Genomic DNA, 27,545 nt, shown 5'->3' with positions numbered 1-27,545 from the left:
GTTGAAATGATTCTGCTTGTAAGTTACTGCCCAAATATGACCACCTCTCTGTATTATTACTGTTCTCTTTTAATCCTGACCCTTTCACCTTTAACCCATATTACTGTAATAGTTTTAATTCTTCTCACTAAACTGTTATTTTTCTCAAATAAATGTCTTTCATATACTAATGACCTAAAATCTATGAATATTAATATAATATTCATATTTCATTGCTGTGATTATTAGATGGTTCCAATAAGTAATATTTTTATTATAGAAATTGTGACTTCCTAGAAAATGATTTTTTCCTCATAATGTCATTATCAAATCTATATTCCATTAAGAAGTGTTTCATATAAAGAAATATGACATTTTAAATATAATCATGAATAGTTAGGTAATTTAAAATAACTGTGCCATGTATTTTTTTAGTATTTTAAAATTTTAGAATCCTAATTATCTATTCTTTTTAAGAATGGAGAGAGCTATTATACAATTAGTTTCAATATAAATGCTCACAGTTGATGCATTATGCTTGCAAAAAACTAATTTTTTCATGCCTAGTAGAAGCACATTTCTTTAGGGAACTTTCCACACATAAAGATCATTTAGAATTGATAGAGATTTATTTAAGTGTAACATTAGAACTTGAACTAATAGAATACATACATATCTTGAAGGACTTGTACATGGATTTAGGAACTGCAACTCGTAACCATTTAATGGAATTTTAAGAATCTATCAGAATTGCAAACTCTTCATTTCATATAATTTTAAGACTTAGCACTATAGTCAGAGCAATTTATAATTTAACTCAGAAAATAAAGTACATAGAAAGCATTCTCAAAACAAATATTCTTTCTCTGGATAGCCAATTGTACCACTTTTTGTTAGCTAGAAATAAAAACAACTAATTCCTAAAACCAATAATCATTTAATAAAAATTTATTATCTTAACTGAGTTTGACTGCAAAAATAGGTAAACATATATTTATCTGAGTATCATTTATGAAAATTAAATGCCTCAATTCAGTGTATGTTCATGTTTGATGACAAATAAATTTCATTTACCTATATAGGCTTAAGGCAAAAATATAGTGCTCCATGCAAATCAAACAATCAAAGATTTTAATTTAATTTTGAGTGCGAAGAAAATAAAGTGCTGTTTTTTCATATGTTAATTCAAGTCCTTATGGTCAATAATGGCACTGTTTACTCATTTTTAATTCTATAAGAAACCTTTGCACTGAAAAATCTATACATTTAACTGAAATTATTCAAGACAACAAAATGCCTGGGTGAAAGAATTTGCCATCTGACCAGAGGATTTAGTATTTCCTCTAAGTATTCAAAACTGTGTCACTGACCTCATTTAAAATTTATTTGATCTCATAAAATAGATTTCCAAATTTATTAATAAAACAAGGCATGGTTTAGAATGCTTGATGCTCACACTGAGGATTTATTTTAAATATCTTTTTAATAATACCCAAATTTCTGGAGAAAAATTAAGAATAGCATCCAATGCCTATTGTCAAATATTAAAATAATCCCTCTTCTTATCCAAAAAGGGGAAAAAAAGGCTATTTTACAGAAAACCTTATTACCAACTGTAATAACAATTTACTAGTGTTATAATGGTTGATAATGTACTATTTTTATCATTAACCTTTTCTTGTTTGCACGTTACATTTTGTTCTACTTTCTTCCATTTTATACTATGGCAGAAAGAATAATAAAATGCAACTCTGTCTATTCTTGTCTCTACCAGTAAATAATTAATGGATTAAGAGAAGTTATTGTTTTTTAACTTCTCTGGACTTCGTTTATTCTTTTGAACATTCATTTAGGGACTGTTTAGTTTTCTAGGTTTTCATTTTAAGAGTTATCTGGAGGAATCATTCTGGATATAGAAAAAAAAAAAAGATTATTTTACCCTTACTAGATCTGTCATTTTTATCATTGTCTGTCTGAGATTATATATTCCTAAGGGAAAGAAAACAATCTTTCTAAGTTGGTTTAACTATCACAGCATTCTATACACATAAGTACTTAATACATGATTTTCAAATAGATTGCTTTTCTCACTATTGTTACACATTTTTATTCATGACACTACCTTAGTATTTTATAATGCAGTGACTTTTTGAAATTATGCCATTATTAAAAGCCTGCCACTAAACTTCACAAAACCAAATTGGGTTTAGTTGTAAAGTATTATAATAGATGGAAAGAAAGAAATAGATACATGTTTTCTATTCAAGAAGTATAAATACTTTTTGCTAATCTAGACACTATCCACACAAATTAGTTCTTCTACCTCTAAGGGATCATTATATAGTCTGATGACCTATTTAAGCAAGGTGCAACACTGAAAATGTGATACTTTCCAGAAAATCGCTTGGTAAGACCACAAAGAATATTAAAATATTCCATATAATTCCAGCATTACTTAGAAAAACATGATCTTCTCTAAATGACTACATGAACATTATTTTATCATTGTTAAGGGATAGTTTTGCAATTACACAAAAAGGAAAAAAGCTCATAATATGATTGCTGATTGCCAAGTGCTTTCATTACTTAATATCTCTTTATGACTCAGAATATTAAAAATGTAGACCTTGGGTGTGATGCATAATTTTGACCTCATGACAGAAACATTATAACATTCATTAAATTCATTGCCTTTACTATATATAATTTACATAAAATTGTTACTTCTAAGAGTTAACCCAAATCATATAGATTTTTTTCCATCCAACTTCAACAGTTTCTAGTATACTTTAGCTCCTTCACAGACAACATTTTATTATTTCTCTATTGAATGCTTTTACTGATGATACAAATTTCTGAAATGCAAAATTTTCTTTATCAGAACAATATACTGATCTACCTTGCCTTCCTTAGCAACATCAAATCATATCTCAAAACACAGTATCATTTTTTCCCTGTGATAGGGTAAGCAGCAGCATTCTAGACAAGATTCTTATTTACTGATATTGCCAGGGATCATTATTCAGTCTTTGTTGTACTGTCATAAAAATAACATATTATTCCTACTTTATTTTTATTGTTTTAGTTTCTAGCTTCACCATTTCATCATCAGCAATATTTTTATTAAAAATTCTCACAAACATCTATTTAATTATCTTTTTTTTTTATTAAATTTTTTTCAACATTTATTTATTTTTGGGACAGAGAGACACAGAGCATGAACGGGGGAGGGGCAGAGAGAGAGGGAGACACAGAATCGGAAACAGGTTCCAGGCTCTGAGCCATCAGCCCAGAGCCCGACGCGGGGCTCGAACTCCCGGACCGTGAGATCGTGACCTGGCTGAAGTCGGACGCTTAACCGACTGCGCCACCCAGGCGCCCCCTATTTAATTATCTTACTGATGCTTGATAAATTGCATGCCATTAAAAATATGTTCTGCTCTTGCTACAAGTTTCAATTACTTTTATTTAGTCAAATCCAAGTATCTGCCTAGTAGAAGGGTGAGAGATTGGAGCTGGTAGATTAGACTGATTGTTTAAAAAAACAAGTTAGTAAAATAATAATAATAATGTATATATTTTCATAGAATTTCAATACTGGAACAGACCTTACAGTTGAATTAATTTCCGTAAATACCCTGGTATGTGATACACTTGAGTTTTTATTTATGCTATACTTTTTTGTCCAGTTTCCCATCTTTTATTGCCCAAAGTCTATATCCACTCATCCTGGAGACTAATTCAGTTGCTACCACCTTCAAAAAGTCTTCGTGATTTCCCAAATGAGATTATATTCTAACTTACTTAATATTTTATGTAGTCCCTTCTGTGATGTGTATCTCTTTCTAGCTTATATATGGTATTTGTAAATTAATATATGACAATATTAATGTAATATAGATATAGAAGAATATAAATATAATTTCTTTTCTGATAAACCATAATATCTTCTCGTTGCCACCATAAGTACACAAAATAATTCCTATTACAGAGTGAAGTTTAGTGGAAAACACAAAACCTTCACAGTCTGACATAGCTTTGATTATAAACTCAGCCACTTAGTTCTTAAGTTATTTGTGTTTCAATTTCTTCCTATAAACGTAGAATAATAATGCTGCTTTCCTGTTGTTGTCTTTGGTGTCTATCCTTGATTGTGACATTTTTTAAGGGGTTAACTGTTTATAGAGTCACTCTGCATCTTGCTAGCCTGCCTTTTAATTGAAAATGGAAATGCAATTTAATTAAATCTGAAGAGCATACTGATATCTTGGCTTAAAGCTTCATCACCTGCAACTATTTCACATATATTATTTTGCTTTCTCAAAACTTACATAAAATCTAATTTAATGTTTTAATATAAAATTATCATATGACAAGAACATTACTATTCATATTTATATGGATTTTCAGGAATTTAAGTAATTTCCGTAATATCAGACCACTGATAGATGGAAGAGGCATAATTCAAAAGAGATCTTTTTACATCAAGTACATATCCTATTTCCTGTCTTTTTTGAAAGCAATATATAAATGTGCATATATATAACATTGAAGATAGAAAGATAGAAAAAAATACTGGTTTCAGTGCTGACTTAAATCCTGTTGAGCTTTGATTCTTTGGTGACTTATAAAGCATATATAAATCATATTTCATATATGATTTATAAAGCATATACAAATCATAAATCATATAAAGCATATAAAGCATATTTATGCTTTATAAAGCATAAATAGTCGATTTTAAGAAGTATTTAAGCAATTTAAACATACATAAATTATTCCAAAGTACCTTAATATAAATACAATTTTCCATTGTTATGCTAATTATTGTTAACATATATGCAAACTCTATCTATTAATCTACCTTGGTTTCCCTATAGTGTAAAAACAAAAAACGAAAAACAAAAAGTCACTGTGTAAATAATTAAATTGTTATTGATATACAGTGAAGACTAGTCAAGTGCTACTACTCCCCCCAAACTTTAAAAACAGCATTGTGGAATTCACGTTTTCAATGAGAATCAGTAAGAACTGATATCCAGGGTTATCAAATATTTCCAGCTTTTCATTTTAGGATTACTGCATCCCTTAACTTTTACATATGTTTCAGTATACTTCAGCACTTTATCTTACACCACTTCTCTTAATTTAAAAACAGCCTGTACTCTCAGATCAAGCAACATTCTGGATTGTGTAAAAAAACAGGAAAATGAACGAAGAGGAATTAGAGAATGAATATTATACTCACGGAATGTTCTATAAAATTCTTCAAGAGCCAGGTGCTTGTCAGAGTTAAAATCATCGTATTTCAGCAGATCATACAAAGTACAATCAGAAAGATCCTTGCCAAGTTCTTCCTGTTTTATCACCTGACAAGGAAATTATAACCATACAATTATAACCGTCTTAACATTTCTATAGCATAATTAATCATACATAATAATCACTTAGTGATTATTAAGTCTGCAGTCATTTTAAGTCTGCAGTAGGGCAAAGAACTGAACCTATGAATAATCCTGATTTTCAGTTACTGGACAATTATTTTGAAGCATTCCAAAGATATAAAGTTAAAAAGTTAAGATAGGTACTTAGAATTGTCCAAACTTTCTAATACAAAATCTCATAGTAGGTCCCAGAAAATCTGAGCTTTACAAGGACATTTTGTATTTCACTCATTTTCTTTGCTCCATTTATACTGACTCAAGGAAATATCTCCACATGAAAATTGCCTCCTACGTCTCAGTGACCTCTGTCAAAAGAAAACAGGGCTGTTTCTTAACAAAAATAGTGAGATCGTTTGTTCCAACTTTCATCTTCAAATTATTTGTGAAAAATGAAGTTAGATGTTTTGTTTTTTTTTTTTTTTTCTCTGCCCAAACTCCTCCTCAGCTGGAAGTTAAGCCATTTGGGATTGTGCATTAACTCCCTCGGTCACAAAAGAGCTATTAAGCAAATGACTGTTTCCAGGAGCCAGAGAGAATTAATGCACCAATTGATGATGAAAATCCATCCAAGTGTGGGTGAGAAAAATCATCAAACTGCTTTTCTTCTCTGTGCTCTGTCCTATGGACTGAGGCAGTAGCTTTTTTATACTCTACTGATTTGACTATTGTGTCTCACATAAAAGAGCTCCCCAAGATTTTTCAAACATTCCTATCCATCTGGGTGGCTGCATAGCTGTGTCCGTAGCTTTTCACATTCTCTCACATACAGAGACAGTATTTCACATTGTTGGAGCTGTGCATTATAGTTGTGTTTTTTCATCTTCTTTTAAGTTTTATTTATTTTGAGAGACAGAGAACTCAAGTGGAGGAGGGGCAGAGAGGGAGAGAGGGAGAATCCCAAGCAGACTCCTCACTGTCAGCACAGAGCCCATAGTGGGGCTCGGACTCATGAACTCTAAGATCATGACCTGAGCCAAAGTCAGTCCCTTAACCAACTGAGCCACCCCGGTGCCTGTAGTGTGTGCTTTTTTTTTTTTTTTTTAAAGGTGGTGCCATGTAATTAGAAAATGCAAGCTCTGAAGTCAGCCACCTCTGGCTTCTGCACCTGCCAATGGCACTTAATATAGCTCTACAATTTCTGGCAAATTATTTAACCTTTCCTCAGTTAGGAATAACAGATAGTAACATTTATCTCTTATGGCTATTGTGAAGATCATATTTATAGACATGTATACACACACACACATACACACACATATACATGCACACATACACACATAGTTAGATGTAAGACAACATATAACACATAGTTAAAAGTAATCATTTTAAGTTAAAAATAATGATTTTTTATATATAATGTGCTTTTTATTCAAATAATTCACTGCAGATTTCCACGCCAGCTTGCACAAGCTCTGTTGTGTGTTCACAGTGTGAATCCAGACTTTCTTTGTTATATCAATAGCAGATCAGTGATACTAGTTTCAAAAGATTCTCAGATGCTATTGACTATTTTTTTAAATAATCTTTTGGGGAACACTTCTATGTTAAAAGTTCAGTTCTGCCTGAGTGCGGATGAGCTATAGAGGTAGCTCTGACGATGGAGCTTAGCATATGGATCACTAGAGCCTCCGGCCCTCTTCTGTAGCCACCTGAGTGGTTTAGCAATGATGACACATAGACGTTGCTAAATATAACTTCTACAATATACTGGGCTCTCTATTCTTGTGTTATATATTCACATTTCATTGGTTAAGCCGATGTTTGCTGCCTTGGAGGGGGAAAATAGGCAAAACATTTATCTGCTTTAATTGATCCACATAAATAGATATTGTTGAGAGTGAGTATTAAGCCCTACACTTTTGCATAGTCCAGCTGTAGGGATTAACAAAACTACCTAACGGCTGAAGCCATTTCTCCTATAAGCCTAATGAGAAAACTAATACTGCTTTTCTATTTAGAAGGCAACAGAGCTCTCAGTCATTCTCCATCTGTTATTTGTTAGATCATGGAAAATGACTTTCCCTGGGTGGTAGTGGGGGGGGGTGGCATATTTCATTTTACCTTACTATGCTCTTCCTAAAGTTCTGCAATGCTAGCATAATGGTAATTTTAAGGATGCAGTGACACTCAGGCTTGGTGTATTCAGGTATTTTAATAATATTTTTCAGTAATTTTTATTCTCATACATGTTCATAAAGAGAAGGAGATGGAAAAACCTGGAGAAAATATTCATCATTTTATGTCTCATATTTTCTATTTTAATAGTTTACTCAGATTAAATCATGTCTAATTAGACAAAGAGAATGAACTTCTACCTTTTTTTCTGAATGCTGGCTTAAGACTAGACTAGCTTGATCTTGATTTGATCTTGATCTTGATTTGATCATGATTATACAACTTAAGCTGGACCTGCTGTTTCAACTAGTGTGTCCTAGAAAAGCAAATGGTTCTGGCTAGGAAATTTTCTAAACAAACAAACAAACAAACAAACAGACAAAAAACCCTCTTCACCTATACTGGACCATGCCCATATATAGGAGACAGGAGATTTGTCTCTCATCATCAATAGTTCATGTATATATTTTCTTCATTTATTCCATTTTTTGGCCAATAAAACAGCCTACTTAAAAACATACTTCCTAGTTACTTCTTCTCCCCTTTAGAATTCCTGATGGGAGCTGAGTAGTCTGGTGTATTCCAAATGAGGAGGGTACTTTCCTAAGACTTCTTAGCCAGCATGGAGAAATGGCTTTAAATAACTAGAGCTTTGATCATGTTTGACTGTCTGCAAGAAAGTATGATAGAGGGGTGCCTGGAGGGTTCAGTCAGCTAAGCATCTGACACTTGATTTTGGCTCAGGTCATGATCTCATGATTCATGAGATCAAGCCCTGAGGTACTCTGTGCTGACAGTGCAGAGCCTGCTTGGGATTCTCTCTCTCCCTCTCCTCTACCTCTAAATAAATAAATAAATAAATAAATAAATAACTTAAAAAAAAAGAAAATATGACAGAAAATAAGCAGATTTCCTTCCCAAGTGCACAGTAATACATTAAGCACTCTTTGGAACAGAGGATCCAAACTTGTAGGGCTTTCATAGTTGCCTGCATTTCTTTTGTTTATTTCTGGCATTGGCTTTCAAAACTTCCCAGTCTAGTTTCCTCAAAACACTCATGTTATTTCTGAACTAGAGATCATGACAGAGCCAGACGCACAAATGTTATCTAAGTATCCTACAATAAAGCTTTAGTCAAGGAGGTGACTCATAATTTTATTTGTTATCTATTGTAAAATATTGAGTATGTTTTCCAAATTTACCAGTGCTTTGGTGAACTCTCTAAGACTAAAATAATGATAATAATAATTAAATTAAAGATTCTCACTTTCTTTAATGATCAAAAATCAAGTTACATGAATATTCTGCTCCACAGAGATTAGAGTCAGTGTGACAAAATAGAAGTATTAGCAGAATGTATGTCATCCAGGGAGCTCAGATACACAGTATTCCAGAGGGGTACATATTTAATTTCAAAGTAATAGAACTGTCAAAGTTGCATGAGGAATTATAACTCAGGAATGATTCAATGTTTTGATACTGTATTCTTTTTTGTCCCCAAACAGGAAAACAAAACAAAACAAAACAAAACAAGACAAAAACTGTCCCTCCCCAAACTAAACTATTCTCCTTATTATTCTGCTTCATTTGTTTGTTCAGGTATCCATTCAACAAATCATTTTTGAAAATCTATTTGCAGACACTTTCCTAGACTCTGGTAATAGACAACAAGATAGATAAGAAACCCTCTTTTGTGAAATTTATATGCTAGTAGAAGGGAACAAATAAATATATGTCAAATATATAGTTTGTCAGATAACAATTTATTTAAAGATAAATAAAACTGGAATTAAAAAAAAAAGTAAAATGCCAGAGGTAGGTGTAGAGGATTGTCTCCCTGCTATAAATATGTATATATGAATATATATATCCCTGTATGAATATTGGTTTTCCAGGAATATATCATGACTTGGAAATCAAAGATTATTATATTGACTCTCATAAAAGAGATATAACATCCGTAATTTTGATGGTCTCAAGTCAGATCATGGTAATGAGTCTATGGGCATGAGGGCATAGGAGCACAATGAAGTAGAATCTTCCAATTCTGTGTCTTTTTCTTTATTCTTCTTGGTGGAAACAGGGAAAAACAGCAACTGTAAACTCATGGAAAGATACACCACTCAAAATTTCAAGTGTTCATCAGAGGATGAGCTCTTCCTTATCCTTTGCCAGCTATTTTTCCTCAAACTAATCATGACCACGTCACAATCACAGTGGTCTTAGTAGATCAGAGTTCAGTGTTCCTCCATTTTAAAGAAAGTACATCACATTTGTGAAGTTGAGGAGAAGACGATATATTCAGTCTTTACCTGGCAAATATGTAGATTACATCAAAACCTAAGGGTCAGGAAATAAATATACTTTTTTTAGAAATATGTATCTTTAGGCATTATCTTTAAGCCTCTCCCATACACTCACTATGGGTTGGCTTCCCTACTACTTAGTTCTCTGAATATCTCCTATTTGACTTCCTTCTTCTCTCCTTCTCTCCCTTCCCCCTTCCTTTTTCTTTCTTTTTTTTTTTTTTATTATTTTTTTTATTTTTTTTTCAACGTTTATTTATTTTTTTGGGACAGAGAGAGACAGAGCATGAACGGGGGAGGGGCAGAGAGAGAGGGAGAAACAGAATCGGAAACAGGCTCCAGGCTCTGAGCCATCAGCCCAGAGCCCGACGCGGGGCTCGAACTCACGGAACGCGAGATCGTGACCTGGCTGAAGTCGGTCGCTTAACCGACTGCACCACCCAGGCGCCCCTTTCCTTTTTCTTTCTAACAACTGACATGTGCCTAGAAATGTGCTACAGTTTTGGAGATACAGTAGTAAAAAAGAATGACATAGTCTTTGTCCTCATAGAGTTAATTTTCTAGAGAGAATGTGTGGGAACAAGCAAAGAATTAAATAAACAAAGTAATTACAGATTGCCAACAGTGCTCTAAAAATAAGGTGAAAGGACAGAGAGTAAAAAACTAACATTACAAATTATAATTGTTTAATCATATATAACTGATGCTATCATACAATAGGTGTGTTAGAAGAAAAGATCACATAAAAATTAATTACATCTTTCAAGTTGTCTTTAGTTTTCCTAACATCCGTAACACATTAGAAAACGTTTAAAAAATCAATAGGGCCAACATGAATTCTTTTGAAAAATTCACTGAAGAAATAACATTATTCAACCCGTGGTGGGAAGAAAAAATACCTTATTTTGAAGGCATCCTATATGGCTCACAGGGATTCTCTGAATATGAATGCCAAATTTTTAAAAGCACGTTAACATTCTAAAGGAAAGATGCTATAAAAGATATGTTTAAATTTTTTAAGACAAAATTTTAATTTTCCAATTGTCTTGTGCATATTATGAACAACATTAAAAAAAAAAAAAGAGTATTTGAAACTAGTTACTAATGTTTCCAGATAGAATTGAAAGTACTGTTTCTTAATTGTAGCCCCAAGCTGCACCCAAACCAACAATTAGGGGCCTCACTTTTCTGTTAAGTGCTAACTGTTGCTATTATTATTATTCTGAAATCTTTAGCGCTTCAAAGGAAATTGCCAGTACTACTAAGATCTACCTACTGGCCTTGCTACTACCATTCTCAGTCAAATACCTGGTTTCTGCTGCCTTATTTTGTATACCAGAAAGTTTATGTGGTTTTAAATGTTAAATAGGATTAATTACCATGGCATTTCCTGGAAGTTCTCACTTATCTCCCTTTTCTAGCCATACAAGTGCTTATTTGTTTGTATTTAGTTTGTTCCCACCAAAATAGCTTTTTAACCATTAGACAAAACAATTCTTACCAATCTTATAGTAAATAAATATGTTGACTAGAAACCAGAACCTCTTAAAAAGACTTTAAAATTGTAATAGGCTTTATCAAGTCAAAATAAAGATTAACTGTCCATTCCCTATCTAACAGCTCTAATAATTTCTAAAGAAAATTGGTATGTACAAAGTTTGCAGAAACATCATTGCCCTGCCCATCTTGATAGCTTAAAAATATCTAGTCTTATTTATTCTTGCTTTTTATTTAATTTCGTAAATGTATTCACATATGGTAGTCATTGAGCAAATAGCATTTTAAGTCAAATATGTATAACATAATAATCTAAATCCTATGAACAAGTAGCTCTTTTTATTATTTTAATAAAGAGTTGGCATGTGTGCACATTAGGGAAATATTTCATTCTAATATGCATGCCTAATGTGAATCAGCTTATTAAGATGACAGAATCTAAATGAAGAAAATGCTAAATCAATATACTCAATACAGCTGCTTATTTAAACTCAGAATCACAAGGGAATGATTTTGCTTACTTAAATTCCACGGGTGGTTATTTTATGAAATAGGGAGAGGCCAAAAGAGTAGATTTTCCAAGCTGTTAGCACTATTTCACTTTAAGAACCCTATGTTTGCTGCTCTAAACAAGGAAGCCCTTAGACGGAGTTGGCTCTAATGTCCTGGTGCCTATGTAAACAACCCAAAATCTAGGCCTGCAAATGCCTCATTGTTTCAAAACTCACAACCAATCACAAATAGGATGTGTTAAGCTACAGGGAATCAATGATTTCCTGCCTTACTTTGCTCTCTCCTTTCTCTATAGAAGCTTTCCCCTAGCTCCCCTCAGTAGAGTGCTTCTAACCACTTCTGATTTGGCATTGCTGGGTTCAAATCAACTTTTGCTCCAATAAACTCTGAAAATTGGAACCTGGTTGGCTCAATGAGTTAATTCACTGGCTCTTTATTTCGGTTCAGGCCATAATCTCCCGGTTGGTCAGTTCAAGCCCCAAGACCCGCTCTGCGCTGACAGAAAGGAGCCTGCCTGGGATTCTCCCTTTCCTCTCTCTCTGGCCCTCCCCATGCTCTCTCTCTCTCTCTCTCTCTCTCTCTCTCTCTCTCTCTCTGTCTCTTTCTCTCAAAAATAAATAAACTTAAATGATATAATAAGCCCTTAAAATTGTAATATGTTTCAGTATACCCATCTTTTAACACTGCTAACAATTCAAAGATGCCATTCTGCCAGGTGAAGTCTGCCTACGTATTCCCTCATCTTACTCTAACTATCAAATGTATTACACCACAGTGCAAAACACAGTTGTCCATTCTCCTCTAAGGAGCAATCTGGACAAATTCCTTTGTCCTATGTGACCCTATGTAATCCAAGTTTCCCTATATTGCTTTGCATATTTCCTTCTCTGACTCAATCTCCATTCTTTTCTAACTCAAACCCATCATAATGACCTCTGGAGATCCTGCTTCTGGTCAAAAAACTCTTCACCTTCCATTTCTTATAAAAACATGTAATCCACGCACACTAACTTTAAGAAATTCTGGCTGCCCCTGAAGAAAATCACTTGTCAAATAATTTTAACAATTGGCGGCCAATTTTTCTCTCATATCCATTCTACCTCAGCGAGGAAGATGGGTCAATAACTAAATGGTTCCTTACTGGCACTTCTGGATTATTTCCTCCTCCCAAACCAAGTCTTCATTAGATAGATACAAAGATGAGAGAGATGGTAGGTATAGATAGATAGGTAGATAGATCGATCGATCAACAATAGATTGATAGAGAGCTAGAACCTACTTTGGATCTCAGGCCATTCAGCTACATAGTTCTCTCCTATTCTCTCCCCATAATTCACAAACAAATTTAACTGCTGATTCACAATATTTCTGCCCACCTTTTTTTTGTTTAATGTTTATTTTTGAGAGAGAGAGAAACAGAGTACGAGTGGAAGAGGGGCAAAAATAGAGGGAGACACAGAATCCGAAGCAGACTCCAGACTCTGAGCTGTCAGCACAGAGCTGAGGTGGGGCTTGAACTCACAGACTGCCAGATCATGACCTAAACCGAAGTCGAATGCTCAACTGACTGAGCCACCCTGGCACCCCTATTTCTGTCTACCTTAACTCTGTAATATTCTCTGTGGTTTCCATATACACATGAATAAGCCACCCAGAACAGTTCTGAGCTCCTTTTGACAACAAATGATCATTAACTTTCACACTTCCAGTGACCTTTCCCTACATGCCAGACTGCCAGAAGGAACATACTCATACCTTAGGTCTCTTCATCCTGAAATCTTGATTTCAAGCGTTACACATTCATGTCTGTTTTAGAAACAACATGTGTTCTTAAAACCACAAATGTGTCACTATGAAACTGAGTACCTGACTACACTAGTCATATATACAGTGTTAGGGGAGATAACAGGTTTGTGATCATCCTTTGGAAAAAAAAAATTATGTTTGTTGAGGTTTTTGCAGTAAGCTATTATTCTATGAGTCATACATTGGAGTATGATAACCCAATTTGGAGCATATTGTTAGAACAATTTTCATTGAAGCAGGCATTAGTAAAGCTCAGATTTCTCCAAAGAGAGCAGTGAATTCTCACTTTGGGAGAAGGTAATTTAAGAGAAGCAAGAGAGAGATCCAGGTAATAGAGATGAGCCTTAGAAATTTGCTTAGATGTGGGGAGGAGCTAAGGTAAAACACCAAACAAGTGAGGGTCACACCTTATTAGGATGGTCCTCAGGAAAAGGCAGAACATTTGGGTTTGCATTTAGTACACAGGATTGGTTACCAGCACAGACCACTGGGTTCTATAACCTCATTATGAATGGGATCCGGGCACTATGGCATAGATTTGAGAAAAGATATAGAACCACTAGAACAAAGTAAGTTCCCATTTACCTATTTTCAATAGAGGATAGACATTTAAAGGAAAAAATACAAAAAAAAATTTAATGTGATTGAAATATTACCTTTATCATACAGTAATTAAGACACATGGGAGAGGAGACAATAATAATCTGTTTTGTTCCTACAAAAAAACTTTGATAGATATCCCACTTTTCTTCCCTAACACTCATGTCCATGTCATTTGGAAAAACAGAAATACTCACCCCAGGGGTAAAAGTGGACAATGCACTTGAGGAAATAGAGACAGATATGACTTAATTGGGCTCTGAGGGTGTAAAAAATAGGGCAGAAGATGGAGGCTAGGGATTTCTTTTTGTTTTCAGAACTGATGATATATTTCTCCCTGAGGGAAGAGTATGATAGATACTGGTTTTTGATGTTGGTGTAGTATTCTATTACTTGCCATTAGTTTTTTTTTTTTTTTTTTCAACGTTTATTTATTTTTTTTGGGACAGAGAGAGACAGAGCATGAATGGGGGAGGGGCAGAGAGAGAGGGAGACACAGAATCGGAAACAGGCTCCAGGCTCTGAGCCATCAGCCTAAAGCCCGACACGGGGCTCGAACTCACGGACCGCGAGATCGTGACCTGGCTGAAGTCGGACGCTTAACCGACTGCGCCACCCAGGCGCCCCTGTCATTAGTTTTTTAACTAAGGTAGATGTTGGCATCTGTGGAATGTGATATATTTGGTCATACATATTTAGAAGGAGAATCTAAAATAGAACATTGTTTTGCATGACAAATAATTTGGAGCCCCCAGGGAAAACTGAGGTTGAGAGATAGACTTGGGCACTGTATCAGTGGTGCAGGTAATGAAAAGCACACCATGGACAGAGTACAAGGAAAGGAAAAGTGTACAAAGTGCTGGATCTAAACTGGATTTCAATTTGGGATTTGTGTAATTTGTGATGTAAACACTCACATATATATAGTTGAGCTCAAATATAAGTACAAAGGGGACAACAGACATATGCATTACAGCAATAACCCAATAGTATCATTACCATTATTACTAATATTATGATTACTCAGTTACTCTAATCTGGTACTGAGGATTTAATAATTCATGCCAGCTATATGAGATAAATGTGTAACTACTTCAAATGAGATGGGCAAATTAAAAACATGCCATCATTTATTTTTTCTAATTTCTTGAGATAGCCAAAACTACTCTTCTTTGGCAAGAACTATTTTTTTTTTCTCATTGTAAAAGTTGGTATTAAAACTTTTGTATGTTTAATAATGTGTGTATAGATTTCTGGGTTATAATGGCTGTAAACTAATGGTATTTAAGTTGTTATCACCTACCATCCAAGCATAAATATTAAAAAGTTGCAAGGGATGAACATAGGGTAAATATTATTAAATCGCTCAATTACTAACTTAAGTGTATGGACCCACTTTATTTCCATTATCATCCATGACATTCACATGAAAGTTAGATTTGAAAATACAGTTATAACTAACACACCCTATTTTGTATGTGCTAGTCATGCTTCTAAGAAGCTGACACGTTCTAAATGATGTGTGTGTGTGTGTGTGTGTGTGTGATCAAATTTACGCAGTAGGTACTAATATCATTGCCTATATATATATGTATATAAGTCTCAGAAACTTTAAATAACTTGCCAAAGGTTAACAGGTCATAAGTAAGAGATGTTATTTGAACCCAGGCTCTATAATAACAGTTCTTAACCACTACACTTTGATCATAAAAAAGATTATTTTGAAAAAAAAATCCTAGGACTTCATCACTTGGGACCCACTCACTCCTTTCCATCTGAACATTCTCTTTAGATCTTCTGAAATGAATATACCATCTCAATCTTTTTTGATTTTTTTTCTTCTGGATCTTCAACTACCAATGACAAATCTACAAGTGTACTATCATAAATTTTATCAACTTCATAAAAATTATTTTAAAAGTCCAAAATTTCACTTTGCTATCAATTTGTATTTCATACTTGAATATTTTCAACATAAGAACATTAGCCCCAGACTGGAAGACTAAACATAGAGTTACAGATGTTTATGTTATTAAGCTAGAGTGGTAAAGAGATGGATTGAACGTGATTTATTTCTATAACCAGTCAGTTCATTTTAGCAAATATTTTCTTGCTATAACATGTTGTTAACTGTGATTCTAAAGGTCCTACTCTTTTAACTATTAATTTTTTAATGTATTTTCTCTCACTTAGACAGGCCTCTGTGTTCTAATTTACATGAAAATCTGTAAGATTCCCCATTCATTATGGGGAATAAAAATAGAATGTGGGTTGCCAGCTTTCATGCTACAATTATAAAACCTCAAAGTCAAATTATATTCTTTAATTTTTACTTGTCACTGACAGTATCTTACATTTCTGTTAATAATATCTTATAAATTATTAATAGACACCATTAAGATCCTTTCCCTTTTTACTCTTCTAAGTTAAATTATTTGAAAATTCCATATTAAATGATGGTATTATATGTTTCTGCATTTATTAATAAAACCGTATGTATTATTGGTTATAATACTTGCAAAAGATCTTTAAAAAGTCCATGAAATCTAAAACTACTCACATCAAAACAGTATTTGTGCCATTCATATCTAGGTGTTTATTATATTTTTTCAAGATTACTTGTTACAACCTTCTGTTTTTCTTGTCGTTGTTGTTTAAGTTCTGTGTTTTTGTTTATGTTGCTTTTTTCATAGTTGATTTACAGATGAGATACTGACATTTTCACAACACACTAGGTGGGAATGACTTATGTAGTATGGGATGTATTCAGAAGGAAGCCAGTAAATCTCCCAAATCTTTCCTTGCATGTACCTCATGGATGGCCAAGAAAGAAATGGGTTTCTGAAGACGACTTTCAGATGAATTGGAAGGGGACTTTTCAGACATAAAGTGAGTCCAAATCAAAGGTAACAGAGAAAACACAACTAAATTTGGTAGCAGATGAACTTCATTATGAGTTGAGTTGTATCTTCTCAACAGATATTTTAAAGACCACATCCTGAGGACCTCAGAACATAACATGTTGTGTTTTTTGGAAATAGGGTTGTTGAAGATATAACTAGATAACTGAAAATGAGGTGATGCTGGAGTAGGGTGGCCCCTTAATCCAATATGACTGGTGTCCTTCAAGAAAAGGCAATGTGTTGTGAAGACAGGCACACCAAGTATGGTATATGACTGCAAAGGCAGAATGATTTTGTTTGTTTATTTGTTTGTTTATTTATTTTGAGAGGAGAGAGAGAGAGAAAGAGAGAGCATGAATAGGGAAGGAGCAGAGAGAGAGAGAGAGAGAGAGAATCCCAAGGAGGCTCTGTGTTGACAGCGGGATCTCATGAACTATAAGATCACGACCTGAGCCAAAATAAATGGTGGGCTGCTTAACCCACTAAGCCACCCAAGCGCCCTGAGGCTGAATGATGTTATCTACAAGCCAAGGAATGCCAAAGAATGCCTAGCACTACCTGAAGCTGAGAAAGACAAGCAAAGATCCTCCCCCAGTTACTTCAGAGGGAGCATGGCTTAGCCAACTCCTTGGTTTTAGACTTTGAGCCCCTAGAACTGAAGGACAGGTTGATATAGCCACCCACATTCTGTTATTTTGTAATGGCTGCCTAGGAAACAAATACTAACTTGAATGTAGCACAAACTTGAAATAGGTATAAAGTGCTGTCACTGCCATTTTCTAGTGAGTAGCAATTTTCCATTTGGATTTAGATGTAGGTACTATGATAATAACTGGATTTCGTCAGATCATGTTTTGTACCCAACCAGTGGTTACAATGATGTAGATACATTAATAAAAACTAATAAATATATGTAAAATATGTAATATATAATAATATATAATACACAAAATAAAAGCAAAAGCAAAACCACAATATATTCCAATATGTCAGGCCCACATAGACCAAGGTGACATGACTGAATTATATTTTCATTTTAATTAACTAGTCATTTCTTATCATTACTATAAATATAAAATTCTAAAGAGTTTCATTCTTGAAAAATAAATCATGAGGTAAATGATAACATAGGTATCTTAATTAAAAATTTTCTGATTTTACTCTAAAATTCCAGAGTTCAATTCTTAAATCCCAATGCCTGGATTTAGTAAATTCTCAATAAATGCAGGCTAAATTAAAGAAGATAAGGAAAATGATATATATTTTAATTAACTGGAATGGCAAGAACTGTAATTAATTTACTTAGAAAGTCACTTTGATATAAAGTCTTGAAACTAAGTTACACTATTCCAAAGCTTAAAAATCCTTGTATAGTCGAACCAATATTCCACAATGTCAGATTCTTTATATAGACCATAAAATTAACCATAAGAGATAAATGGCATGGTGTTATGGAGATAAACTACTGGATTTTTTTTAAAACTATATTAACTGCCAAGCACTGCAGCAAAATCCACCTTAATAAACACTATAAGGATTATTAAGAATTCAGAAAACTTCTTCAGTGCTATAGCCATTTTCCTAGATTGGTCACCCAAGATTGGCTTTTTTTCTCCATTACTCCCTAAAACTTGTATACGTTTTTGGAGAAAACTTATGTCTCTTATTTCACATTTCTATACTACCTACAACTAGTTTAGTTTCTTAAATCTGGGTATTATAATTTCCTTCAAACTGTTCTGTCTCCATGATACACACATAAAAGTATTTGTATTTTTTTCCAAATGGTTCACATAAAGACCTTTTGTTTATTCAAATACTCTCTTTACTAACAAATTTCTTTTTTAAAAAATTTTTTTTTTTCAACGTTTATTTATTTTTGGGACAGAGAGAGGCAGAGCATGAACGGGGGAGGGTCAGAGAGAGAGGGAGACACAGAATCGGAAACAGGCTCCAGGCTCTGAGCCATCAGCCCAGAGCCTGACGCGGGGCTCGAACTCCCGGACCGCGAGATCGTGACCTGGCTGAAGTCGGAAGCTTAACCGACTGCGCCACCCAGGCGCCCCATTTTACTAACAAATTTCTTATCACATATTTCATTTGGTGACAATTTTCAAATAAGTGAAATTTAACAATGTGGACTTAATACTAGACCTAGATTAACTATATTTTAATTGATCTTTGATTATTGGAAAAATAAAATAGGTCAGAAATTTAATACCTTCTTAAATGATGTATTTACATCATGTTATAGATGTGCTCAATTGTTGGTGAATAGTTTCCTTGAATATTGGACGCGCAAGTTTTTACTGAGTGATAGAAAATTAAACATTATGAAAGGCTTCAGAACATATCTGAAGATATCTTATAAATTTTGTAAGGTAAAGAACTGATGATTCCTTAAGGTATTTAAGGTACAGAAACCTATCAAAAGTAGCTATCTTATTTTGAACTCTAAAATATCATATAAATGTTATTTGAAATTAATATTGTTGTTAGAGTAGTGTTAGAAGAAAAACAACACCAAGACCCAAAAACCAAACCATTTTGGTCCTAAAACAGTCCTAAAATGGCATAATTTAAGCCAAATCCTCAAACTCGGGTTTAATACGTGATCTAATGGCAGTTCAACCTTCCCCAGAAATGTAGTCTTAACGGGTCGGTCAGGAATTTTTCAATCAGCCCCAGTGGGTCTGCCGCGTGGTCCTTTTCCATCCCACAAAAGATGATGAGGTAATCGACATAACAGCCCTAGCCTTTCCAGCTAAGGGAAAGCAGCCTTGCCGGGAAAAATCTTTCTCTTTTGCTAATAATTTTCTTGCCCCACTCTCCTGCAAAAACTTTCCATTTGTACAACTTCCCAAGTGCCTCTCTATTTGCTAGATGGGATGCTGCCCAGTTCATGAATTGAATAGTAAAGCCAATTAGATTTTTAAAATTGACTCAGTTGAATCAAATCTTTGTTATTTAACAGCAGTCAAATTTTACTCTTAAAAATATGTTTTGTCCACACTTTCAAATAATACAAATTAAATACATATTATTAATATAGAATAAATTCACACAGATATAAATATATTGTACATGTGATTTTTAAATAAGCTTGTTAATTTAATCATTAATCATACCTGAGTTAGTTCATTAATATCTACAAGTCCGTTACTGTCGGCATCAAAATATTTAAACATTTGATCCACCAACAACTTCTTCCAAGACAGGTCATCACCGTTAGGGTTTTCATTTTCTTGTGTAATATATTTTTGATTTTGTAAATCTAAAAGCATGCTTTTCATCTTGTTGTATTCAGTGGTCTTGCAGTTATTTCCTGTAACAGAAGAACTAAGTTATTTTCAAAGCAATATTATTGAAAAGGAATCATTTATTGTTTTAATGTTAAGAAATTGATATCTTATAAATAATATACTCGGTACATAATTTTTATCTTCCAACTTGTACAAGGTTAAAATAATAGGATATTTTCATTTGTATCAAATCTAATAAAAACATGTTTACTGTGTGCTTTCTCTAGGATAAAGTAATTGGTTCTATGAGGGGTTTAGAAACACATGATAGCTCCAATTGTTTAAATACATTATCTTAGTTTTTTTAAGTTGTTTTTTTTAATGTCCATTTATTTATTTTTGAGAGAGAGAGAGAGAGAGTAGGAGTGGTGCAGAGAGAGGGAGACAGAATCTGAAGCAGGATCTGGGCTGTCAGCACAGAGCCTGAGCCCAAGAAGGTGCTGGAATCCAGGAATCCTGAGATAACGACCTGAGCATAAGTCAGATGTTTAATGAACTGAGCTACCCAGGTGGCCCAATTATCTTAGTTTTAATCCTCACCATACATTCCTATATAGATAGTTTCATCGGTTTTAACATGAAGTACGGGGAGTTGAAATAACTTGCCCAGCAAAGAGTTAGATTGTGTTGAATTTTCGCACTTGAGCTCATATATATATATCTGGTTTCAAAATAGGATAGCATATATTAACTGGAAGTATGCTTTTTACACTTGAATTTGTTTTGAAGATGTCTGTATGCATGTGTTTACATTTATAAAAATCCTATTCCCAATGATGCTGAGTTCTTATTTGTATTCTTCTAAAAGACTTTAATTATTTTTCTGATATTTGTTTATCTCTCCTTTAGGAGCACAGTGTATTACATGATATGTGTTTGCACCTTGTATCTCCAAGTTTTAACTTTGCAAATTTTATCACCACAAACGAAGTATAAGCTCATTGCACTAACAATGCATCAAAGATTTTCAGTATTTCCCATAAAATAGCCAGGACAATACTGGCAACATCAGAATTAGTGAAAATGATTGCTTAGCTTAATGTCTTCAAAAATAACTGCAATTTTCACACAATTGTCTTACAAAGGATTTTTTTTACACTGGCCCCCATGATAATGTCTTTAAATAGTACAATGGAAAGTAGTATATACTACTGATAGCAAATGTGATATAAAATATATTATAGAAAATACAGTGCCTAATGTAATTTGTAAATGAAAAAAAAGTAGGTATTATATTAGCCAAGAATTTTACAATGTACTTTTAGAGAAAATACTAACTTTATAATTGTTGTCAATATTGACAATTAGGCTTTAACAGAATCTACAATTTTAAAAGATTTCTAAAGATTTTTAAATATATGTCTAAGAAGTATGGAGTTGAAAAACAGGATTTGAAGTCTCATTCTCTTTCAAGACAAGATGGAAAACAATCTCTTCTAGAGAGATGAGAGACTGTCTTATTTTTCAGATAGTGAAATAGCTATTGTTGTTCAGCAATTTTAGTGTTTAGCAATCCTGTCAAGAACTTCTTTTTTTACAACAAAACATAAACTTTGTGCTGCAGATTAAGTCAATTTTGCATTATTCCATTCTCAGTAAAAAATAATGCTAAAAATGTTTTCATAATAGCAATGAAATCACTGACAAAAGAGAAGTAATCAGATCTAGAGGGGATAGGTAGCAATTTTGGTGTCCATGAAAGTGACAGAAAAGAAGCCTTCAAATGTGTGTGTGCCTGTGATTCTGTGTGTGTGTGCCCACATGCGTATGCAGAGGAAGAGAGATAAATGTGTGATAAAACGATGAGAAAAAGGATAATAGACCATTGCAATAGCCCTCCATGGAATTTCTGTATTTGACCTTGGGTTGGTATCTCCTTTGACTGATGCTGAGTAGGGTTGAATTTAGGGGAGCTGATATTGGGCCATAGGCAATGTGGAGACCAGAATGTTGGTGAGAGACAATGGGAATCAGGGCTTAAATGCTGAAAACCTGCTAACTAATATTTAAAATTTGAGGAACAAGGAAACAGTTTGAGTTGTTCATTCTAATTTTGATAAAACTGAGTAATGTGATCATCATCGTGATCCTATTAATATTTTCATTTCCCAACTTGTAAATTTCCTTGAAAGTTCAGGTGGCTGCTGGCAATCCAAAGAAAATAAAAATAAAAGCATGGCAGTGAAGGCATTTATAGTCCACAGAAATGTACAAGAAGTAGTTATGTAATTATGTAAAACTTTGTAGAATTTATAGATTTAATAAAATTTCTGTCACAGATTTTTTTAGTAATAAATAGGAACATCTGCTATTAACAATAAATTACATGTAATGAAGATTTCTTATGTGTCAAGAAGTTTATATATTTTAAATTAGTTATTCCTCACAACAGTCCCAGAAGAAAGACAACTATCACCATTTTATAGATGAGGAATAAAGGCACAGAAAAATTAAATAATTGTTCAAAGTTACAGAGCTAGAAAGGAGCAGAGTAATTTTTTTTTTATTTAAAAAAATTTAATGTTTATTTTTGAAAGAGAGAGAGAGAGAAAGTGGGGGAGGGGCAGAGAGAGAGGGAGACACAGAATCTGAATCAGGCTCCAGGCTCTGAGCTGTCAGCACAAAGCCCTATGTGGAGCTTAAACTCACAAACTGTGAGATCATGACCTGAGCCAGAGTCAGCCCCTTAACCCACTGAGCCACCCAGGCAACCCCAGAGTGATTTTTATATACAAGCAATATCCCTTCTATCCTTTATTCTCTGCTTCTCTTATCTTCAGAACTGAGTTTTAAGATCAACTTTTACATGTGATTCAGTAAATTTGTCCAAGGATTATTTGTAAAGAGAAAGATAAACATCATAATAAACACTAGGCAAGTAGAGAAAAAAATAACTCACAAAGGAAAAAGAAAAAGGTCTATCTGAGAACTAGCACGAAAATACTGAAAAGGAAGCTAAAGGGAAAAGAACTCAAGAAAGAGGGTCTGATGAGATATCAAATGTTTCAGAGTAAAAGTAAGATAGGCAATAAAACAGGCCCATCGAATTCCTTAAACTGTAGGTAACTGGTGACTTTAAAGAAAAATTTTAGTAAATAAATGGAGCATTTTTTTAAAAAATCTAGAATCTCCTTTTTTATTATATGTCTTTTTCCCATTGATATTTTTCTATTTTGTTTTAATTTTAGTATGGGTAACATACATTGTTATATAGTGATTCAACACTTCCATAAATCACCCAGTACTCATCATGACAAGTGCACTCCATAATCCCCATCACCTGTTTCACCAATCCCCCCACTCACCACCCCTCTGGTAACCATCTGTTGGTTCTCTATTAATAGAAAACAGAGTTAAGAGTCTGTTTCTTGGCTTCCCTCTCTCTTTATCTCTTTTTTCTTTGTTTTGTTTCTTAAATTCCACATATGAGTGAAATCACATGGTATGTGTCTTTTTCTGACTTATTTCTCTTAGCATTATACTCTCTAGCTATATCCATGTCATTGCAAATGGCAAGATTTCATTCTTTTTTTTATAGCTGAATAATATTCAGTGATATATCTGTGTGTGTGTGTATATATATATATATATATATATATATGTATATATATTTCTTTATCCATTCAACTATTGATGCTGCTTCTGCAATTTGACTGTTGTAAATTATGCTGCAATAGACATAGAGGTTCATATATCCCTTTGAATTAATGTTTTTTGTAGTTTTGGGGTTAATACCCAGTAGAGCAAATGCTGGATCATAGGGTAGTTCTATTTGTAACTTTTTGAGGAATCTCCTTACTTTTTTCCATAGTGGCTGCACAAGTTTGCATTCCCACCAACAGGGCACAAAGGGTTCTTTTTCTCCACATCCTCATCAACACTTGTTTTTCTTGTGTTTTGACTAGCTATTCTGACAGGTACGAGCTGATATCTTACTGTTGTTTTGATTGCATTTCCCTGATGATGAGTGATGTCGAACATCTTTTCATGTGCCTGTTGGCCAACTGCATGTCTTCTTTGGAGGAGTGTCTGTTCATATCTTCTGTCCATTTTAAATTGGATTATTTGTTTTTCGGTGTTGGGTTCTAGAAGTTCTTTATAAAATTTGGATACTAACCCTTTCTCAGACATGTCATTTGCAAATATCTTCGAAATGCAGCAGAATTCTTATTATAATGGGTTAAGGAGCAAAAACAGTGAAGATTTGGCATTAGTAAATATTTACTACATTTTTAGTGAAAGAAAAAGAATTAGCATTATTAATGAAACAGAATAGATATTTAGAAATAAATATCAATTAATAGATATTTGGAAATCATGGACTCATCCATGAATAACATCAGGCAGGAGGGTAAGAAATTTTTGTTCATCTGCTTTGATAAGATTCCTTTCTCAAAGATTAATCAACAGGCAGTGTTTGATTGGTATAGGTAAGAGAAAGAAATATTTTCCTGGATTTACCTCCTATTCTCGGAGACCAGTAAGAGATCTCCTCTGCGTTCCCTGTTTTAGACACTGAGAACAAGACAAATGAGATGCCTATTGGTGGTATCTATTCCATCATCTTTCCCATGAATGCAGTGACACTGAAGTTGTGCTGATTCTTGATTCAGAGTCATTCAAAGGGAAGTTAAAATCCATCTGGCCTTGGGGGGCCGGGAAGGATGCAGAATCTCTGACATTCAAATGGCTGCACCTGTGTAGCTAGCTGGCAGTACCTCTCCAAGTCTCTATGGAACCAAAGATAATTACATTTTATACATCCTATAGTACATCCATCTGTTTGAGGACATGGTAAGTGCTAAAAATTATAGATTATATCAATTATCCTTAGTGTTATGTTTTCCAAAGGCTGTTTTTATCTTTTTGAAATTACACTTTTATCCCTCTCCCATCAATCAATAAAAATTACCTATTTCCTTCAACACAAAAACATTCAAACCTAAATATATAAGAATATTATTTTTCTTTTTAACATTTGTGGTTAGAATTTGATTATTTTCATTCTAATGTAAGCTAAAATCTTAGGTATTCAAAGAATAAAAATTGAATGTTTTTATTTTAGTGTTAATTTTATTCAAGTATTAGAATGTATATTGGAACTATTTTTTCCTCAAACTGCTCAATAATTGTTAATAAAGTCTTTTCACATAATTTATTTATTTATTTTTAAAGTTTATTTATTTATTTTTCTTTTGAAAGAGAGAGAGAGAGAGAGTTGGGAGGACGGGGCAGAGAGAGGAAGAGGGAGAATTACAAGCAGGTTCTGCACTGTCAGCGTAGGGCCCAATGCAAGGCTCAATCCCACAAACCATGGGGTCATGACCTAAGCCAAAATCAAGACTCAGATGCTTAACCAACTGACCCACCCAGGTGCCCCTCACATATCTTTAGAAAAATATTTCGTATTTATAGCATAAGGAATATATCAAAACTTTAGTATATTGATTTATGTGTATATGTGAATCAAATTCAACATGGAAAGCTATTATATTGAAGTTAATTTGTAAGTTGTTAAAGTGTGTTTTTATCTTGATTGAATTTATCTTGATTAAAAGTAGTCAAAAGAATTAAAACAAACTTTAATCCTTAACTGGAATATCTATTTAAATGTGAAAAAAGATAAATGTGTAAATTGTTTTGTTTTACATGAACTCTACTTAAATGTTCATATTAAAAAGTATATTCTAGGGGTACCTGTGTGGCTCAGGTGGTTAAGTGTCCAACTCTCGACTTTGGCTCAGGTCATGATCTCATGGTTCATGAGTTCAAGCCCCACATTGGGCTCTGAGCTGACAGTGCAGAGCCTGCTTGGGACTCTCTCTCTCTGCCCCTCCCCTGCTTGTGCTCTCTCTCTCTCAAAATAAATAAATAAACTTAAAAAAAAGTATATGATAATTATAAACAAAATTAATGTAAGTTAACTATGTTTCAGATACTATTCTATTCTGGGAATTCACTAATACAAACACACACACACACACACACACAAACACACATACACATTCTTCACAATGTAGGACATTTAAAGAACCATGATTTTCTCCTAGAGGCAAGGATCTTTTTTTTTTATGTTTTTTTTAAATGCTTATTTGTTTATTTATTGAGAGAGAGAGACAGAGAGAGAGAGAGAGGATGAGTTGGGGAGGGGTAGAGAGAGATGGAGAGAGAATCCCAAGCAGTCTCCACACTGACAGTGCAGAGACTAATGTGGGGCTTGATCTTATGAATCATGAGATCATGACCTGAGCCAAAATCAAGGGTTGGACGCTCAACCAAGTAAGCCACCCAGGTGCCCCTTTTAAGTTTTTATTTAAATTCAAACTAGTTACCGTACAGTATAATATTAGTTTCAGGTGTACAAATAGTGATTCAACACTTCCATGCATCACTCAGTGCTCATCACAGAAATTGCACTCCTTAATCCCCATCACCTATTTTACCCATCCCTACACCCACCTCCATTCTGGTAACCATCAGAGTCTGTTTCTTGGTTTGAAGTAGGAAATAGTTTTTAAAGAATACACTATTTTTGAGACTAGTTCTAGGCTCACAGCAAAAGTGATCAGAAAATAAAATTTTCCATATACCCTCTGGCCCCTACATGCACCGACTTCCCCACTATAAATATTCTGCAACAATCAGCAAACATACAGTGCATATCACTATCACTAAAAGTCCATTTGAAATCATACAGAATGTAGCCTTCTAAGGTTGACTTCCTTCATTCAGTAATAAGCATTTAATATTACTACATGTCTTTTCATGGCTTGAGAACTCACTTCTTTTTAGCATTGAATAATATTCTATTCTCTGGATATACCAAACTTTATTTATCCATTTACCTACTGAAAGATATCATGGTTGCTTCTAAATTTTGGGAATTATGACTAAAGCTGCTATAAATATCTGTGTTCAAATATATTTGTGCGGCCCTTAGTCTTCAACCCTTGAGTAAATCCCAAAATGCATAATTTCTGGATCAGATGATAACATTATGTTTAGTTTTGTAAGAAACCATTAAACTGTCTCCCAAGTGGCTGTACCATTTTGTATTCCCATCAGCAATGTATGAGAATT

At 33.7% G+C, this 27,545-nt stretch overlaps 1 protein-coding gene across 3 annotated transcripts in view; it reads right to left on the bottom strand.

The window, feature by feature from the left end:
- FSTL5 (follistatin like 5) overlaps positions 1 to 27,545 on the bottom strand; it is a 766,041-nt gene that overhangs the window by 336,432 nt on the left and 402,064 nt on the right. For all 3 annotated transcript variants that reach the window (XM_045464161.1, XM_045464179.1, XM_045464171.1), the window contains exons 5-6: positions 20,292 to 20,488; positions 5,228 to 5,348 (exon numbers count right to left, since the gene is read on the bottom strand). In XM_045464161.1, the coding sequence (XP_045320117.1) occupies positions 5,228 to 5,348; positions 20,292 to 20,488 (318 nt within the window). The remainder of the gene's footprint in view (positions 1 to 5,227; positions 5,349 to 20,291; positions 20,489 to 27,545) is intronic.

The sequence above is a fragment of the Leopardus geoffroyi genome, chromosome B1, assembly GCF_018350155.1.
Source record: "Leopardus geoffroyi isolate Oge1 chromosome B1, O.geoffroyi_Oge1_pat1.0, whole genome shotgun sequence".
Taxonomy (NCBI): Eukaryota; Metazoa; Chordata; class Mammalia; order Carnivora; family Felidae; genus Leopardus; species Leopardus geoffroyi.
This window is presented reverse-complemented; position numbering and strand designations above follow the sequence as displayed.